This window comes from Ochotona princeps, chromosome 17 (assembly GCF_030435755.1).
Source record: "Ochotona princeps isolate mOchPri1 chromosome 17, mOchPri1.hap1, whole genome shotgun sequence".
Taxonomy (NCBI): Eukaryota; Metazoa; Chordata; class Mammalia; order Lagomorpha; family Ochotonidae; genus Ochotona; species Ochotona princeps.
The window spans coordinates 47,451,334-47,469,942 of NC_080848.1; the positions used below are offsets into that span (position 1 = coordinate 47,451,334).

Sequence of the window (18,609 nt, forward strand, 5' to 3'; positions counted from 1 at the left end):
TTCTGATCTATCTTCCTGCTAATGGTCCCAGGAATGTTCTGGAAGCTCACCCAAGTACTTGAGTTCCTGAAATAATGTGGGAGACAAGGATAATATCCCTGCCTCCTGACTTCAACCTGGCCCAACCTCAGTGGTTTGTGACCATCTGGGGAGTGAGCCAGCAGATGGAAGATGTCTCCCTCTCTCTCCTTCTCTCTAACTCTACCTTTCCAATAAATAATCTTTAAAAAAAGGCAAACACAGGGATTAATGGAATAGAATAGAGAAACCAAAAATTGATCTATGCACATATATAACCAATTGATTTTTTGTAAAGGTACCAAGAACATATGATGAAGGAAGATTGGTGCTTTCAATAAATGTTGCTGGCAAAACTGGAAATATTTAAGTAGAAACATTAAATTGCATCCCTACCTCTTACCACATACACAAATCAATGCAAGATGGATCAGAGATCTAACTGTATGCCCTGAATTAGACTGATAGAAAAAAACATGGGGGGGAGTCCGGCATGGTGGCCTAGCAGCTAAAGTCCTCACCTTATGGACACCGGTTCTAATCCCAGCAGCCCCACTTCCCATCCAGCTCCCTGCTTGTAACCTGGGAAAGCAGTGGAGGACAGCCCAAAGCCTTGGAACCCTGCACCTGTGTGGGAGACTCAGAAGAAACTCCTGGGTCCTGGCTTCGGATTGGCCCAGCATCGGCCGTTGCGGTCACTAGGGGAGTGAATCATTGGATGGAAGGTCTTCCTCTCTGTCTCTCTTCCTCTCTGTATATCTGACTTTGCAATAAAAAAAAAAGAATTTGTTGTTTACTTAGCATTATAATTTTTAAGATTATTTTTACAGATTTACAGAGAGAAGGAAAGAGCATAAGAGAGAGTGAGTCCTTCTATTGGCTGATTCCCTCCCCAAATAGCTGCAATGGCCAGAGCTGAGCTGATCCGAAGCCAGGAGCCAGGAGCTTCTTCTGAGTATCCCACCTGGCTGCAGGATGAGGATGAAGGCCATCTTTGACTGCTTTCCCAGACACAAGCAGGGAGCTGGAAGGGAAAGCGAAGCAGCCAGGATACAAACTGGATCCCATATGAGATGCCAACTGCAGCCAGAGAATTAGCCTCCTATGCCACTGTGCTGGTCCCTTCAGCATCCTAATTTTTATAGACTCCCTTCACAAGCCAATATTTGAAGAAAAGTGTGGATTGGCAGAATGGTGCTACAGTGAGTTAAGTTGCTGCTGGTGATATTGGAGTGCTGGGTCAAGTCCTGACTGCTCCAACTCGAATTCAGCTCCCAGATAAAGTGCATCCCTCCTAAAGTACCTTGGAGAGCAGCTGATGAGGGCCCAAGGACCTGGACTGCAATCTCCCTTGAGAGAGCCCTGGGTGGAGTTTCATGCTCTTGGGTTGGACCTGCTCCAGCCCCAGCCATTGAGGCTATTTTGGGAGTGGACCAGCAAACTCAAGATCTGTTTCTCTCATTTTTCACCCACCTCTTCTGTTGCTGTTCCTTTCAGATCAAATAAATTTTTTAAAAAAGTTCCAGTAACACCTATCTAATGATTGGGATAAAACTTTCTGGAGAAAGACCTTACCTTGTAATAGGCATGAAAAGCTTACTATGGATCATTTCTAAGTGTTCTTAATCATAGATTTAGAATGCAAAGGGTACGTTAAATATCTATCGTAGGTCTTTGTTGTACAAACTGGAAGACAGAGGCCTGGAGGAGCCATGGAATGGCACTGCTAAGTCTTTTGGGGGGGTCGGGAATCATCCGTAGGAGAGCTGAACTTCTACAGATTTGTTTTCTAGAAAAAAAAAAAAAAAAGAAAACTTCTCAGTGACGTGTAGGCCTTACCAGAACAATGCTGGGGGAGCAACAGAAGGAATGCTTCTAGATGGGGCGGATCCGTGGCTGCAGCAGGTGCAGAAGAGAACAGGCTTAGGAGTTAGTTAATGGTAGTTTCTAACCAGAATGGTGATCCGGCTTTCAGCCCTGGTGCCAGGAAGTCTGGGAGTGTCAGGGAGGTGAGTGAGCTAGGGCCTGCATCCCTCTTGAATCTCCTTGGGGCAATGGGGATGAGCATGGATTTTCTTGTTACTCAGTGGAAACCTTGGATTGGTTGGAAGTTGTGCTGTGTGAAAGCACCCGAAGTTGGAGGTCACACACACCAGCCGACATCAGAAAAGAGTCTTCGCAGAGACTTTGTCCAGGGTGATGTTTTCATGAGTGAAGGAATGAACACTGTTTGTGTACTTTGCTTAGATCAGTGGCTCTCAACGCAGCGTTTAGCACTGGTGGTGGGTGGTTGATTGCCAGTGGTGGGCAACATGTCATAAATTGGGAAGCTCCAGCTGCCCTCCGGGAGATGGAAATAGGGGAAAGACAAATACATGGCAGTATGTGGCCACAAGATGGCACCAATGCCTCCTGCTGAGATGCCAGGCCCCAGGATGGGTTTATCAAGAACAGCTGTTCTCTTTGAAACAACACACAGTTAAATGTTTCTACATGACAAAAGTCAAGCACTTTGGGGGGCAGATTCAAATCACATAGAAATGTACAAAGTAAAACGGAAGAGTTCTCCCTTTGAATCTTAGAGTTGTTTGCATCTATTTTGACACTTTCCTTGTGTATCTATTTGGATATTTTTGCACATATGTATGTATATACACACGCTAGCTAGTATGATACTGGTCTTTGTTTCTCAATTCAGTTTAACTTTTGATGCTATAATGCAGAAGTTTAATAATCTAGATCCACCTCACTTTAAAAATAGCAATGTTGCATTCTGACAACTGAATGGACCATAATTTATATATAGTCTCATGGATGGATATTTGGATTCCTTCCATTTATATATGGATACAAAAAATTGTTTGGATACAAACAGTTCTACGATCATAGTGTTCTTTCTGTAGGATAAATTCCTGGAAATCAGGGTTAGAGTACACACGCATTTAAATATTGATAATTGACCGTGTGAATCTGTACTCTAATATTTAGGAGAGTTCCTGTTCCCCCATGATCTCCCCCACGTTTGATAATACTCATGTTATATTAATCTACATTTATTCTTAATGAGGTTGAATACCTTCCTATATGTTTGTCATCTATTTGCGCTTTTCCCATGAACTGTCTATTTCCGTTTTATTTTGGATTGCTATCTTTATATCAGCTTGGCTCTTTATATCTTGTTTACTAATAGTCTGGACTTTCTCCTTGAATATGGGGTGAATTGAACAATTTATTAGCATTTAACATATTCTCCCATTGGTAAACAATGAAATTAAAAGCCTTTCTTTTTAAAGATTTATTTATCTATTTTTTTTAACGCAAAGTCAGATATACAGAGAGAAGGAGAGACAGAGAGAAAGATCTTCTGTCCAATGATTCACTCCCCAAGTGACCGCAACAGCCGGTGCTGGGCCAATCCGAAGCCAGGACCCAGGAGCTTCTTCTGAGTCTCCCATGTGGGTGCAGGGTCCCAAGGCTTTGGGCCATCTTTGACTGCTTCCCCAGGCTGCAAGCAGGGAGCTGGATGGGAAGTGGAGCTGCTGGGATTAGAATTGGTGCTCACATGGAATCCCGGTGTGTGCAAGGCAAGGATTTTAGCTGCTAGGCCACTGACTGGGCCCCATGGAAGGCTCTTAACCGGATCAGGAATAGCAGCAGGTCTACATTCTGAAAGCTTTCTTTTCATTTCTTCTTCTATCTGTGATGGAGGAGCGGGTACTAAGCCAGGCCTTCCCACTGCACGCTGCCATGAAACATAATCAAACATTAAGATGTGTGGGGCCTTATGTGGTCACTAGCATCACGCATCTAATGAATGCAGAATGCAGATTAAAAGCTGAAAGAATCCTTGGGTGGAAATGGTTTCTAGCTTATTGATCCGGCTCTGGGACAAAGGAACGCACTTCAGAGGGTGGTTTTGAAAGAGTTAACATGAGGATTTCTCATTCAGGAAGAAGAAGTCCCAGTTACAGAGTGTTGCGTCTCTCCATGGACAGACAGACCAGAAGGGCATAAAAGGACAACTCTGCTGTTGTACTATCAACCAAGTTGAAAGAAGTTTCCACAAACCTCTAGGGAGGGGCCACTTCACTCTGTGCCAAGTACTCTGTCCCCTAAAGTACGGACCTGGGATGGGACACTTTCCGCCTTTGGAATACCGCATGCACATTTAAATTCCAGCTCCATCGTATGTAAAATGTATGGCTTCGGGGCCCTTACTCAGTCTTACTAAACGATGCTTTTCTCATCTGTCAAGTGCTTTTGCTTAGACATACATTCACAGCACAGTCCCTGCAGAGGGTGTGTTGTGACAGTGACAGTGGTGGCAGGTTTCAAAGACAGATCTGTTCCCTGGCTCTGGATGACCCATTGAAGCCGATCCATGCTTTGGGCTAGAAATGTTCTGAGACTGGCGGGTCAGCAGAAGGATCCCAAGGGCTCAGGTCTGTGACAGGTGAAGTTTGACAGCGGGGAAACTAAGGGATTCAAAATAGAACGGATGCACTCTATCAGAAGCAGAGATGAATATGAACCAAGAATTTTAGAGAAGAGTGTCATATTGGAATGTCTGCGTTTGAGTGCCCCCTGCACCCTCTGATCCAGCTGCCTGCTGATACACCTGGAGGCAACAGGAAAAAGTTCAGAGTACTTGCCTCCCTGCCTCCCATATGGGAGACCAAGATGGGCTCCTGGCTGCGCCCTTGGCCTGCCCTTGCCTGTTGCAGCAATTTAGGGAGCGGGCCAGCAGATGCAAGAAGTCTGCTGTCTCCCCCTCTCTGTTGTTCATCCTTCCAAATAAATAAAATAAATATTTAACATGGAAAAATAAAGGAAGCGCAAAGAAACAACAGGGCCGTGTTAAGGAGTTAGGGACTGATGTGAGCACCAGGGAGAGACAGGACAAATGGAGGAGGAAGGAAATGACTCCTTTTACCTGACAGCCTGTGCTCAGAAGGTGTCGTCCTGTCCACCCATCTGTCTGCCTCCTGCCAGCAAGCCAGACTTAGCCTGTCCAGGTCTTACAGGGCTGCCAAGTGAGCATCTTAGCACCTCCATGTGACAGCCACACCCAACGAGGCTAGGCTGACCTGAGAAAATTCTCTCCTTCATAAAGGTGAGTCACATTCTCTGGAATGTGTGCTTTCTCAACAAACAGCAAGATTAGATTCTTGGGGGTGGGGGTTGGGCAGCTGCTCCAGTTCCAGGATATCAGAAAAACCTTGGTTGACTGAGAATTTCTGGGGTGACCTCGCTTTGGAAACCGTCTTCTGTGCCTGGGCAAAGAGAACAACTTTTGTTGTGTAATTTAAATGCTTTATTTTCTTTGTTATAATTTTTTTTTTTTTGAAAAGACGTAGGATAAACAAACCTTGCTCTGTAATTCCTTTGGCATTTATTATAGTGTGGCTCTTAGAGCTGTTACAGAGGCTGACATGGAGACTGATAAACACTGGGCACAAATGTTCTAACCATGTGTGTCAGGACTCTGGTCTGGAATTGATCAGGAATGATCAGTGCATGTGGTCAGACTTCTGAGTTTCCTATTTCCAGGGCATTGCAGATTCCCCATAGTAGGTCCCGCCTGCTAATTTTGATCCAGTGGGATTTGGGTGGTTTGCAATGAAGTCAAGGTTGTACCTGGGGCCCCATGGCTATGCCTCATTGGCAAACAAAAGGGAACCTGAGGGCCAAGTGTGATAGCGTAGTGGTTAGGGTCCTCGCCTTGCACGCGCCGGGATCCTATGTGGGCACCAATTCTATGTGGGCACCAATTCTAGCCCTGCTTCCCATCCAGCTCCCTGCTTGTGGCCTGGGAAGGCAGTTGAGGACAGCTCAAAGCCTTGGGACCCTGTACTCGCATGGGAGACCCGAAGGCGCTCCTGGCTCCTGGCTTCAGATTGGTTCAGCTCTGGCCACTGTGGCAGCTGGGGGAGTGAACCATCAGATGGAGGATCTTTCTCTCTCTCTCTCTCTTCCTCTCTCTATATCTGCCTTTCCAATAAAAATAAATAAATCTTTTTTTTTTTTTTTTTTTTTTTTAAGGAGCCTAAGAGGAATCCAGGGCTGAACCTTGTACGTCTCATGAGAAAATAACCCCTGTGTATCTCCTCAGGAGGTAGGTGCCTACAGCTGCAGGCACAGTTGAAGGGGGTTTGGCCAGTGCTCTTGGTCCAATTGCAGTTATCCTTGCTCTGGGCTGAGCAAGACAGGGTACGCCCATCTTCCTGTGGCACCAGCCATCTTATCTTCCGCATCGTGTGTGTCCTTCTGTCTCTGAGAAGGCAAGGCACAAGCTGTGGGCTTTCAGAGTTGCTGGGAGGCTGGGGAGGTGGGGCTCACAGCAACCACGGTGTTCAGCAGTTAGCAAGAGCCATGCCTTGTCCTCCTCCTCTTCATGTTGATACAGTCATTGATTGCCAAAGCAATCCAAGAGTCCATCATCTGATTTTAGAGGAACAGTTAGGGCTGGGCATTAGTTGCCTGGCAGTGAACCCAAATCAGGAAGTCCATGATGAATCTAGAAAGTCAAGATGAATCTAGAAAATTCTGGGCTGGTTTCTGGAAGGGTGGAGGCAACTTCTGGCACCTCTCAGAGCTTGGGATTTCACCAGAAAAACTACAAAGTGAGTTTGAAAAACTGACTCACCTGTGACTCTCCTAGACACTCCTGAATTATCCCCATTGTGTCATAAAAGGTGAGGCTTTTAGTTCCCGAAAAGGAGAAAGGTTATGGTTTCAACAAAGTAGAATCCTTAAATCCATCAAATTCAATGTTAAGGCTGGTTTATGACATTATTGTTACGTTCTTCAGCCTGATTAACGGGGAAATATCTTTATTTGTGAGTCACAGCTCTGCCTGACTTAGCAGAGGCACAAATTAAAAAAAAAAAGTCTAGGGAGATTTTGAAAAGACAAATTGATGGGTTTTGGTGTGGGAGAAAAGCTTTGGGGAACTTCTTCAGCCAGGAATTGCAGGGTAGAGTTTTGGGATTAAGAAAGTTCTTTCCCTAAGTTACTCTACATTCTTTAAAATTTTATTTTTTTATCTTTGAAAGTCAGAGTTGCAGAGAAAGAAGGAGAGGGAGAGACCGAGGGCTGTTTCCATCTGCTGGTTTACTCTCTGGAGGGCCACAGCCTTCAGCGTTGAGCCAGAGGTCAAAGCCAGGAACTGGAAAATTCTTCCGGGTCTCCCATGTGGGTTAATGGAGCCCACTCTGCTGCTTTCCCAGGTCATGAGCAGGCAGCTGGATAGGAAGTGGAGCAGCTGGGACATGAACTGGCACCCATACGGGATGCTAATGGCCAGATGGTAGCTTCACTTGCTATGCTACAATGCTGGCCCCTAATCTAGATTCTTAGAGTGATGGCCTTACATTTCTAAGTCAGAGGTGGATCTGGTAAGGTGTATTTTCTATAAAGGCCAACTGAAAAAAAATCAACAATAAAAAATTGAGAGACAGAAAGCTAGTCAGAGAGACATAGAGAGACAGAACTCCTACCACCCTCTGTTTCACTCAACACCTGCAATGGCTCAGGCTAGGCCAGGCCAGGCACTCTGTCCAGATTTCTCACATAGGTGGCAGGAATCCAATTGCCTGAGTCATCCCTGCATGCTTCCAGGGTCTGCACAAGCAGCAGCAAAACAACAGTGAGGCGACAGAGCTGATGCAGGTGCCCTGTGGCATCTTAATCATCCCTTGTCACGCCCACTCAGGCTTGTACTGGTAATACATGACTCTGTTAACCTATTGTTACTGCAACTAAATCTCTTAAGTTGCTCATGAGGAGGCTTCCTGAGGCTCGTGGCTCTGGAGGTTCACAGATGAAAGTCAGGTGGATCCAGAAGTTGTACATTACTGGTCAGTCTTCAGGAGGGCAGGGGCAGAATGGGTGTAGAGGAAAAATCACATGGGCGGTGGGCGGAGCATGCAGATATCGGGGCCTCGGGCCCGCCCCCCAGCGAGCCCCGCCTGCACCGCCCAGCCTGGCCGCGAGAGCGGGGCGGGGCGGGGCGACGGCGGCGGTGGGCGGGACATGCAGATGTCGGGGCTCGGGCCCCGCCCAGCAGCGCGTCCGAGCCGCGCGCGAGTGGAGACGAGCTTGGGCGGCGGCGGCCGAGGAGGAGCAGGGGGAGCAGGAGGAGGTGGCGCGGCAGGCGCGTGGGCCGGCGGGGCGGGGCGGCGGGTCCGGGGTGTGGCGTGGGGTGGGCGTGAGTGTGAGGGGCAGGGTGTGTTTGGGTGGAGTGCGCGTGTTGGTTGTTTGGGCATCGCTTCTCGGCCTTTTGGCTAAGATCAAGTGTAGTATCTGTTCTTACCAGTTTAATATCTGATACGTCCTCTATCCGAGGACAATATATTAAATGGATTTTTGGACGCTGGAGTTGGACTAGGAGCTTGCTCCATCCACTCCGCGCATCGACCTGGTATTGCAGTACCTCCAGGAACGGTGCACCCCGTTTGGGGAAAGAGTTGTGGTTGCAACAACAGGCCTTGCTTTCCCGCTCTCTGCATGTTGGCTTTTGCCTTCTCAGTCTTGCTTCTCCACCGTCTCTTCCTGCCACTTGTCTTGCTGCTGCTTTTCCTACGCGCTTTTCGCTCACCAGCAAGCCACGCTTGTCATGTAAACTTGCTAGCACACCTTGCTAGTTGACACCTTGCTAGTTGCTTTCAACAGTGGGATTGCGCCAAGATGTCTTCCATTCACTCTTTCGCTTCCCCCAGGACCACCATGCCTGCCACTGGCTCAGGCCAAAGCCCAGCACTCCATCTGGGTCACCCCTGTGGATATGGGGACCTCACTTCTTGCTTAGACCCGCATTGCACTGCCTGAACAGGCGCGGTAGCAGGCAGCTGTGTCCCAAGTGGGGGACCTGGCTTGGTCGGGGCATTATTAGCCTTTTATCCCACCACAAAGGCTTGCCCCCCCCCCCCACACACACACAGGTGGGACCTTGGGGTCCTCCCAGCCCCTGGTCAAGGCTGAATCCTGGTGGACAGGGTAAACCAGTGTAGAAATGGCCAGGCATGGCAGCCTAGCCCTCATTTCCTTCTGCTTAGAAAGACTAGAGGCCCTGCAGCGTGTGGGAGGGCCTGTTCACCCCCCAGCACCTGTTGCTTCCCAAACCAGAATGAAAGGGAAAGCGGTCTGTTAACACGGGTGGGGGTGCTGAGGCTGGGCTGGCAGCAGGAGCCAGCTCCTTTCTGTCCTGCCTGGAGAAGCCAGAGCCATGAGAGCAAGCACGCTGATGTCGCCCCTTACTGAGAAGGGGTGCTTTTAGCCAGCCCCGGTGTGGGGGCTCTGTGCATAGCTAAGATTAGACGGAGCTGTATCTAGACGGGTTCCCCGCCCTCCTGCTCTGAGCAGCGTCTAGGGGGTCAGCAATATCCTGTTCAGAGACAGGACAGGTCCCTGGGTTTGTCTGTTTCCCCCACACCCCCCTCCAAAAATGCACGGCTCCTTCATAGCATTGCCTGGGAAGACAGCCAAGAGGCAGTGCCGGGATTCCTCAAACCTACAAGAAGATGCTTAACAGAGAAACGATTGGATTCATCTGCATTGCGCCCATCATCCACACTTTTTTTTTTTTTTTTAAGATTTCTTATTATTGGAAAGCCAGAAATACAGAGAGGAGGAGAGACAGAGAGGAAGATCTTCCATCCGATGTTTCACTGCCCAAGTGAGCCGCAACGGGCCGGCGCGAGCCTGTCCGATGCCGGGAACCAGAAACCTCCTCCGGGTCTCCCACGCGGGTGGGATTGGGCCGTCCTCGACTGCTTTCCCAGGCCACAAGCAGGGAGCTGGATGGGAAGTGGAGCTGCCGGGATTAGAACCGGCAGCCGTACGGGATCCCGGGGCGTTCAAGGCGAGGGCTGTAGCCGCTAGGCCACGCCGCCGGGCCCCATCATCCACACTTTCAAGACGACGCCCTTGGTGAAGGAAACACAGCCTCTTACACCCAGGAAGAGCCGAGTGTCATACAAAGCTTTCATTCAATCCTTGTCTTGTGGGAAGCTAGCAGTTCTTAGGACAGGGAGAAGACATTCACGCGGAGCCGTGGTGTGCTTTGCTTCCTTCCTTGTGACTCATGGAAAACAACCAGAGAAGATAGTATTGAGGCCAGGGATGCTCTCTTCTGTTTGTTTTTCAAGATTTACTTATATTTTATTGGAAAGGCAGAGCTACAGAGAGCAGGAGAGACAGAGGAAGATCTTTCACTTCCCAAGTGATCAACGTGGCCGGTGCTGCACCTTTCCACAGCCAGGAGCCAGGAACTCCCGCCAGGTCTCCCACACGGGTGCAGGGTCCCAAGGCTTTGGGCCGGCCTCCACTGCTTTCCCAGGCCACAAGCAGGGAGCTGGATGGGAAGTGGAGGTGCCGGGACGACAGTGGGCACACATTTGGGATGCCAGCGTATTCAAGGTGAGGACTTTAGCCGCTAAGCCACCATGCCGCGCCCTCTTCTGCTACTTTTAACCAGGAGAGCGGGGGGAGGCACAAAGGACAGATGACACCAGGGAATTGGGTCTGCTGCTTGGTGTTCCAAGGTTTGACACGAGCCCAGGTGTTCCCGGCTTGCGAATAGCTCCCTTGTCCACCGATGTACTCAGCTCCTTCATGAGAGGCCGAGATGAAGCCCAGACTTGACTATTGGGAATCAACCAGTAGATGGAAGACCTTTCTGTATTTCTTCCTCAGTCATCATAAAATAAACAAATATGGCCCGGCGTGATAGCCTAGTGGCTGAAGTCTTCGCCTTGAATGCGCCGGATTCCCATGTGGGCGCCGGTTCTGATCCCGGCTGCCCGGCTTCCCATCTAGCTCCCTGCTGGTGGCCTGGGAAAGTAGTCGAGGACGCTCCAGCACTGGGACCCTGCACCCGTGTGGGAGATCCGGAGGAAGCTCCTGGCTCCTGGGTTTGGATGGTCTCAGCTCCAGCTGTTGCAGTCACTTGGGGAGTGAACCATTAGAGGGAAGATCTTCTACTCTGTGTCTCCTCCCTGTAGATCTACCTTACCAATAAAAATAAATAAATCTTCAAAAAAAGAAAAAAACCCAGATAATCCCATGAATCTTTCTTTAAAATTGCACATGCAGAACATTACTCAGTGGGAGATACCACTCATTCTGCAAAACAGTTACCATGTGGTTGTTAGGCCAAAACTGTGGGAAACAGGATCTGGGTGGGACTACATGGAAGCTCCTGGCTCCTGGCCTCAGATTCACTCAGCTTTAACCGTTGAAGCCACTTGGGGAGTGAAACAGCAGATGGGACATCCTCTCATGCTCTGTGAATCTGTCTTTGCAATTAAAAAAAAAATATATATATATATATGTATGTGTGTATATATATATATATATATATCTTTTACATTTGCGCACACACACACACACACACACACACGTACGTATGTATGTGATACACCCATGCCAGGCTGCAGTCCCTGCAGGTAGGCACCAGGACCAAGATAAGAAGCAGTCCAAGCCAGTCCAGGTTGCCGTGGGTCAGGTCTGGATGTGCACGGACCAGGCGGGCCAGCTCGTGACATCCGTTGGCAGATTGAGAGCCAGAATGGGGTACAGGAGGGGCTGGGTCAGGCCCCAAAACCGGCCAGTTCACACTGGAACCGGGATGGTGATCTGACTGTGCAAAGCTGGGTGATAGCACCAACCAACATAAGCTCGAACCGGGAGCGGGCTGGACCAAACCGGGCTGAAGCTCCCCTGGTAGATGCCATGGTGAGATGAGCCATGTCAGTATGGGGGTTGTGAGTGCTGTGTCCATGAGCAACGGGGGTGGAGGGGTCCGATGGCCCTGACTGGCCGGCCAGGACACTTCCGTCCATCTGCAAGGTGGGTGCTGGCTCCGTGAGCCCTGGAGGTGGGGAATCCAACAAGGCCTGTGCGATCTGGCCCAGGTCCTTGAGCCTGCCTGCACAGTGGGTGCTGTGTCCGTGAACTTCAGAGGCAGGGGCTCCACTGGGCCCAGGTTGCCTGGCCCCGGACATTTGGCCCCGCCTGCACGGTGGATGCCAGATTTCTGATCCCTGGGGGTAGCCATTGCGGTGGGCCGTGGGGTCATTTGGGCTGGGACTTTGACTCTGCCTGTGTGGTGGGTGCTAGCTCCGCGAGCCCCAGGGGTCAGAAGTGCTCTGGGGCACAGGTTGCCGGGCCCACAGGTGAGGTGGGTGCCAGGCCCATGAAGCCCAGGAGTGGGCTTCTGGCAGGTCCTTGGTTTGGTTGCCTGGCCTGGATCCTTGGGCCCATCTGCATCGTGAACCCCAGGGTTCTGTGGACCCCAGGGATGGAGAGTCTGGCATGACGGCTCTCTGGTCACTTGGCCTAGGTTCTCGAACTCACCTGCATGGTCGGTGCCAAGTCCATGAGCCCCAGGGTTGGGGATGTGGCAGGGCACAGGACCTTGACTGGGCACATGTTCCACCTGTGAGAACTGGTCTTCCTCGGTGTGGAGGATGGAGTGCTGGACCGCAGGCCATGGTGAACACTGCCCATTGTTCCTGCAGAGGCTGTCTGGTCCCATACAGAGAATCAAGAACAGAACCCCAGCCAAACGATAACGGGAACTATCTGGACAAAATGGAGACTCTCAGGTTGACCATGCCAGCCAATGGACATTGGAAGGGATTTCTCATCCACAGATCGGCCGGACCGACAGCATTTCAGAACTGTCACACAACAACAGCGCTGATGGTGTATATCCACACTCGTCCCCTGGGCGGGCACGTGGGGGGCAGGCTAGCCTTTCTCTCCGCACTCCACATCCCTCTGCCCGCCCGCTCAGGACACCCCGTCGCAGTCGTCAGGATGGCGTCCCTCCCGGCGTGGGCAGCCGAGACCCTCCCCCTCCCCCCCTCCCCCGACCCCGTGGGAACCCAGCCGGCTGCTCGGGGCGGGGCTGGGCGGGGCGGGGCGGGGCGACGGCGGCGGTGGGCGGGACATGCAGATGTCGGGGCTCGGGCCCCGCCCCCAGCAGCGCGTCCGAGCCGCGCGCGAGTGGAGACGAGCTTGGGCGGCGGCGGCCGAGGAGGAGCAGGGGGAGCAGGAGGAGGTGGCGCGGCAGGCGCGTGGGCCGGCGGGGCGGGGCGGCGGGTCCGGGGTGTGGCGTGGGGTGGGCGTGAGTGTGAGGGGCAGGGTGTGTTTGGGTGGAGTGCGCGTGTTGGTTGTTTGGGCATCGCTTCTCGGCCTTTTGGCTAAGATCAAGTGTAGTATCTGTTCTTATCAGTTTAATATCTGATACGTCCTCTATCCGAGGACAATATATTAAATGGATTTTTGGACGCTGGAGTTGGACTAGGAGCTTGCTCCATCCACTCCGCGCATCGACCTGGTATTGCAGTACCTCCAGGAACGGTGCACCCCGTTTGGGGAAAGAGTTGTGGTTGCAACAACAGGCCTTGCTTTCCCGCTCTCTGCATGTTGGCTTTTACCTTCTCAGTCTTGCTTCTCCACCGTCTCTTCCTGCCACTTGTCTTGCTGCTGCTTTTCCTACGCGCTTTTCGCTCACCAGCAAGCCACGCTTGTCATGTAAACTTGCTAGCACACCTTGCTAGTTGACACCTTGCTAGTTGCTTTCAACAGTGGGATTGCGCCAAGATGTCTTCCATTCACTCTTTCGCTTCCCCCAGGACCACCATGCCTGCCACTGGCTCAGGCCAAAGCCCAGCACTCCATCTGGGTCACCCCTGTGGATATGGGGACCTCACTTCTTGCTTAGACCCGCATTGCACTGCCTGAACAGGCGCGGTAGCAGGCAGCTGTGTCCCAAGTGGGGGACCTGGCTTGGTCGGGGCATTATTAGCCTTTTATCCCACCACAAAGGCTTGCCCCCCCCCCACACACACACACACAGGTGGGACCTTGGGGTCCTCCCAGCCCCTGGTCAAGGCTGAATCCTGGTGGACAGGGTAAACCAGTGTAGAAATGGCCAGGCGTTGCAGCCTAGCCCTCATTTCCTTCTGCTTAGAAAGACTAGAGGCCCTGCAGCGTGTGGGAGGGCCTGTTCACCCCCCAGCACCTGTTGCTTCCCAAACCAGAATGAAAGGGAAAGCGGTCTGTTAACACGGGTGGGGGTGCTGAGGCTGGGCTGGCAGCAGGAGCCAGCTCCTTTCTGTCCTGCCTGGAGAAGCCAGAGCCATGAGAGCAAGCACGCTGATGTCGCCCCTTACTGAGAAGGGGTGCTTTTAGCCAGCCCCGGTGTGGGGGCTCTGTGCATAGCTAAGATTAGACGGAGCTGTATCTAGACGGGTTCCCCGCCCTCCTGCTCTGAGCAGCGTCTAGGGGGTCAGCAATATCCTGTTCAGAGACAGGACAGGTCCCTGGGTTTGTCTGTTTCCCCCACACCCCCCTCCAAAAATGCACGGCTCCTTCATAGCATTGCCTGGGAAGACAGCCAAGAGGCAGTGCCGGGATTCCTCAAACCTACAAGAAGATGCTTAACAGAGAAACGATTGGATTCATCTGCATTGCGCCCATCATCCACACTTTTTTTTTTTTTTTTAAGATTTCTTATTATTGGAAAGCCAGAAATACAGAGAGGAGGAGAGACAGAGAGGAAGATCTTCCATCCGATGTTTCACTGCCCAAGTGAGCCGCAACGGGCCGGCGCGAGCCTGTCCGATGCCGGGAACCAGAAACCTCCTCCGGGTCTCCCACGCGGGTGGGATTGGGCCGTCCTCGACTGCTTTCCCAGGCCACAAGCAGGGAGCTGGATGGGAAGTGGAGCTGCCGGGATTAGAACCGGCAGCCGTACGGGATCCCGGGGCGTTCAAGGCGAGGGCTGTAGCCGCTAGGCCACGCCGCCGGGCCCCATCATCCACACTTTCAAGACGACGCCCTTGGTGAAGGAAACACAGCCTCTTACACCCAGGAAGAGCCGAGTGTCATACAAAGCTTTCATTCAATCCTTGTCTTGTGGGAAGCTAGCAGTTCTTAGGACAGGGAGAAGACATTCACGCGGAGCCGTGGTGTGCTTTGCTTCCTTCCTTGTGACTCATGGAAAACAACCAGAGAAGATAGTATTGAGGCCAGGGATGCTCTCTTCTGTTTGTTTTTCAAGATTTACTTATATTTTATTGGAAAGGCAGAGCTACAGAGAGCAGGAGAGACAGAGGAAGATCTTTCACTTCCCAAGTGATCAACGTGGCCGGTGCTGCACCTATCCACAGCCAGGAGCCAGGAACTCCCGCCAGGTCTCCCACACGGGTGCAGGGTCCCAAGGCTTTGGGCCGGCCTCCACTGCTTTCCCAGGCCACAAGCAGGGAGCTGGATGGGAAGTGGAGGTGCCGGGACGACAGTGGGCACACATTTGGGATGCCAGCGTATTCAAGGTGAGGACTTTAGCCGCTAAGCCACCATGCCGCGCCCTCTTCTGCTACTTTTAACCAGGAGAGCGGGGGGAGGCACAAAGGACAGATGACACCAGGGAATTGGGTCTGCTGCTTGGTGTTCCAAGGTTTGACACGAGCCCAGGTGTTCCCGGCTTGCGAATAGCTCCCTTGTCCACCGATGTACTCAGCTCCTTCATGAGAGGCCGAGATGAAGCCCAGACTTGACTATTGGGAATCAACCAGTAGATGGAAGACCTTTCTGTATTTCTTCCTCAGTCATCATAAAATAAACAAATATGGCCCGGCGTGATAGCCTAGTGGCTGAAGTCTTCGCCTTGAATGCGCCGGATTCCCATGTGGGCGCCGGTTCTGATCCCGGCTGCCCGGCTTCCCATCTAGCTCCCTGCTGGTGGCCTGGGAAAGTAGTCGAGGACGCTCCAGCACTGGGACCCTGCACCCGTGTGGGAGATCCGGAGGAAGCTCCTGGCTCCTGGGTTTGGATGGTCTCAGCTCCAGCTGTTGCAGTCACTTGGGGAGTGAACCATTAGAGGGAAGATCTTCTACTCTGTGTCTCCTCCCTGTAGATCTACCTTACCAATAAAAATAAATAAATCTTCAAAAAAAGAAAAAAACCCAGATAATCCCATGAATCTTTCTTTAAAATTGCACATGCAGAACATTACTCAGTGGGAGATACCACTCATTCTGCAAAACAGTTACCATGTGGTTGTTAGGCCAAAACTGTGGGAAACAGGATCTGGGTGGGACTACATGGAAGCTCCTGGCTCCTGGCCTCAGATTCACTCAGCTTTAACCGTTGAAGCCACTTGGGGAGTGAAACAGCAGATGGGACATCCTCTCATGCTCTGTGAATCTGTCTTTGCAATTAAAAAAAAAAAAATATATATATATGTATGTGTGTATATATATATATATATATATCTTTTACATTTGCGCACACACACACACACACACACACACACGTACGTATGTATGTGATACACCCATGCCAGGCTGCAGTCCCTGCAGGTAGGCACCAGGACCAAGATAAGAAGCAGTCCAAGCCAGTCCAGGTTGCCGTGGGTCAGGTCTGGATGTGCACGGACCAGGCGGGCCAGCTCGTGACATCCGTTGGCAGATTGAGAGCCAGAATGGGGTACAGGAGGGGCTGGGTCAGGCCCCAAAACCGGCCAGTTCACACTGGAACCGGGATGGTGATCTGACTGTGCAAAGCTGGGTGATAGCACCAACCAACATAAGCTCGAACCGGGAGCGGGCTGGACCAAACCGGGCTGAAGCTCCCCTGGTAGATGCCATGGTGAGATGAGCCATGTCAGTATGGGGGTTGTGAGTGCTGTGTCCATGAGCAACGGGGGTGGAGGGGTCCGATGGCCCTGACTGGCCGGCCAGGACACTTCCGTCCATCTGCAAGGTGGGTGCTGGCTCCGTGAGCCCTGGAGGTGGGGAATCCAACAAGGCCTGTGCGATCTGGCCCAGGTCCTTGAGCCTGCCTGCACAGTGGGTGCTGTGTCCGTGAACTTCAGAGGCAGGGGCTCCACTGGGCCCAGGTTGCCTGGCCCCGGACATTTGGCCCCGCCTGCACGGTGGATGCCAGATTTCTGATCCCTGGGGGTAGCCATTGCGGTGGGCCGTGGGGTCATTTGGGCTGGGACTTTGACTCTGCCTGTGTGGTGGGTGCTAGCTCCGCGAGCCCCAGGGGTCAGAAGTGCTCTGGGGCACAGGTTGCCGGGCCCACAGGTGAGGTGGGTGCCAGGCCCATGAAGCCCAGGAGTGGGCTTCTGGCAGGTCCTTGGTTTGGTTGCCTGGCCTGGATCCTTGGGCCCATCTGCATCGTGAACCCCAGGGTTCTGTGGACCCCAGGGATGGAGAGTCTGGCATGACGGCTCTCTGGTCACTTGGCCTAGGTTCTCGAACTCACCTGCATGGTCGGTGCCAAGTCCATGAGCCCCAGGGTTGGGGATGTGGCAGGGCACAGGACCTTGACTGGGCACATGTTCCACCTGTGAGAACTGGTCTTCCTCGGTGTGGAGGATGGAGTGCTGGACCGCAGGCCATGGTGAACACTGCCCATTGTTCCTGCAGAGGCTGTCTGGTCCCATACAGAGAATCAAGAACAGAACCCCAGCCAAACGATAACGGGAACTATCTGGACAAAATGGAGACTCTCAGGTTGACCATGCCAGCCAATGGACATTGGAAGGGATTTCTCATCCACAGATCGGCCGGACCGACAGCATTTCAGAACTGTCACACAACAACAGCGCTGATGGTGTATATCCACACTCGTCCCCTGGGCGGGCACGTGGGGGGCAGGCTAGCCTTTCTCTCCGCACTCCACATCCCTCTGCCCGCCCGCTCAGGACACCCCGTCGCAGTCGTCAGGATGGCGTCCCTCCCGGCGTGGGCAGCCGAGACCCTCCCCCTCCCCCCCTCCCCCTCCCCCGTGGGAACCCAGCCGGCTGCTCGGGGCGGGGCTGGGCGGGGCGGGGCGGGGCGACGGCGGCGGTGGGCGGGACATGCAGATGTCGGGGCTCGGGCCCCGCCCCCAGCAGCGCGTCCGAGCCGCGCGCGAGTGGAGACGAGCTTGGGCGGCGGCGGCCGAGGAGGAGCAGGGGGAGCAGGAGGAGGTGGCGCGGCAGGCGCGTGGGCCGGCGGGGCGGGGCGGCGGGTCCGGGGTGTGGCGTGGGGTGGGCGTGAGTGTGAGGGGCAGGGTGTGTTTGGGTGGAGTGCGCGTGTTGGTTGTTTGGGCATCGCTTCTCGGCCTTTTGGCTAAGATCAAGTGTAGTATCTGTTCTTATCAGTTTAATATCTGATACGTCCTCTATCCGAGGACAATATATTAAATGGATTTTTGGACGCTGGAGTTGGACTAGGAGCTTGCTCCATCCACTCCGCGCATCGACCTGGTATTGCAGTACCTCCAGGAACGGTGCACCCCGTTTGGGGAAAGAGTTGTGGTTGCAACAACAGGCCTTGCTTTCCCGCTCTCTGCATGTTGGCTTTTACCTTCTCAGTCTTGCTTCTCCACCGTCTCTTCCTGCCACTTGTCTTGCTGCTGCTTTTCCTACGCGCTTTTCGCTCACCAGCAAGCCACGCTTGTCATGTAAACTTGCTAGCACACCTTGCTAGTTGACACCTTGCTAGTTGCTTTCAACAGTGGGATTGCGCCAAGATGTCTTCCATTCACTCTTTCGCTTCCCCCAGGACCACCATGCCTGCCACTGGC

General features: G+C 52.4%; 1 protein-coding gene and 3 non-coding genes across 4 annotated transcripts in view; all 4 read left to right on the plus strand.

Annotated features, from left to right (window-relative positions):
- The first annotated feature begins 8,283 nt into the window (after positions 1-8,283).
- LOC131482480 (U2 spliceosomal RNA) lies at positions 8,284-8,474 on the plus strand. The gene has a single exon (XR_009247037.1). It is a non-coding gene; the product is annotated as a U2 spliceosomal RNA (small nuclear RNA).
- Positions 8,475-12,973: 4,499 nt separating this feature from the next.
- Positions 12,974-18,609, plus strand: part of LOC131482428 (spidroin-1) — a 65,067-nt gene continuing 59,431 nt past the window's right edge. The window contains exons 1-2 of the mRNA XM_058676466.1: positions 12,974-13,104; positions 17,839-18,030. Of these exons, the coding sequence (XP_058532449.1) occupies positions 12,974-13,104; positions 17,839-18,030 (323 nt within the window). The remainder of the gene's footprint in view (positions 13,105-17,838; positions 18,031-18,609) is intronic.
- Positions 13,207-13,397, plus strand: LOC131482469 (U2 spliceosomal RNA). The gene has a single exon (XR_009247026.1). It is a non-coding gene; the product is annotated as a U2 spliceosomal RNA (small nuclear RNA).
- LOC131482470 (U2 spliceosomal RNA) lies at positions 18,133-18,323 on the plus strand. Its single transcript, XR_009247027.1, has one exon. It is a non-coding gene; the product is annotated as a U2 spliceosomal RNA (small nuclear RNA).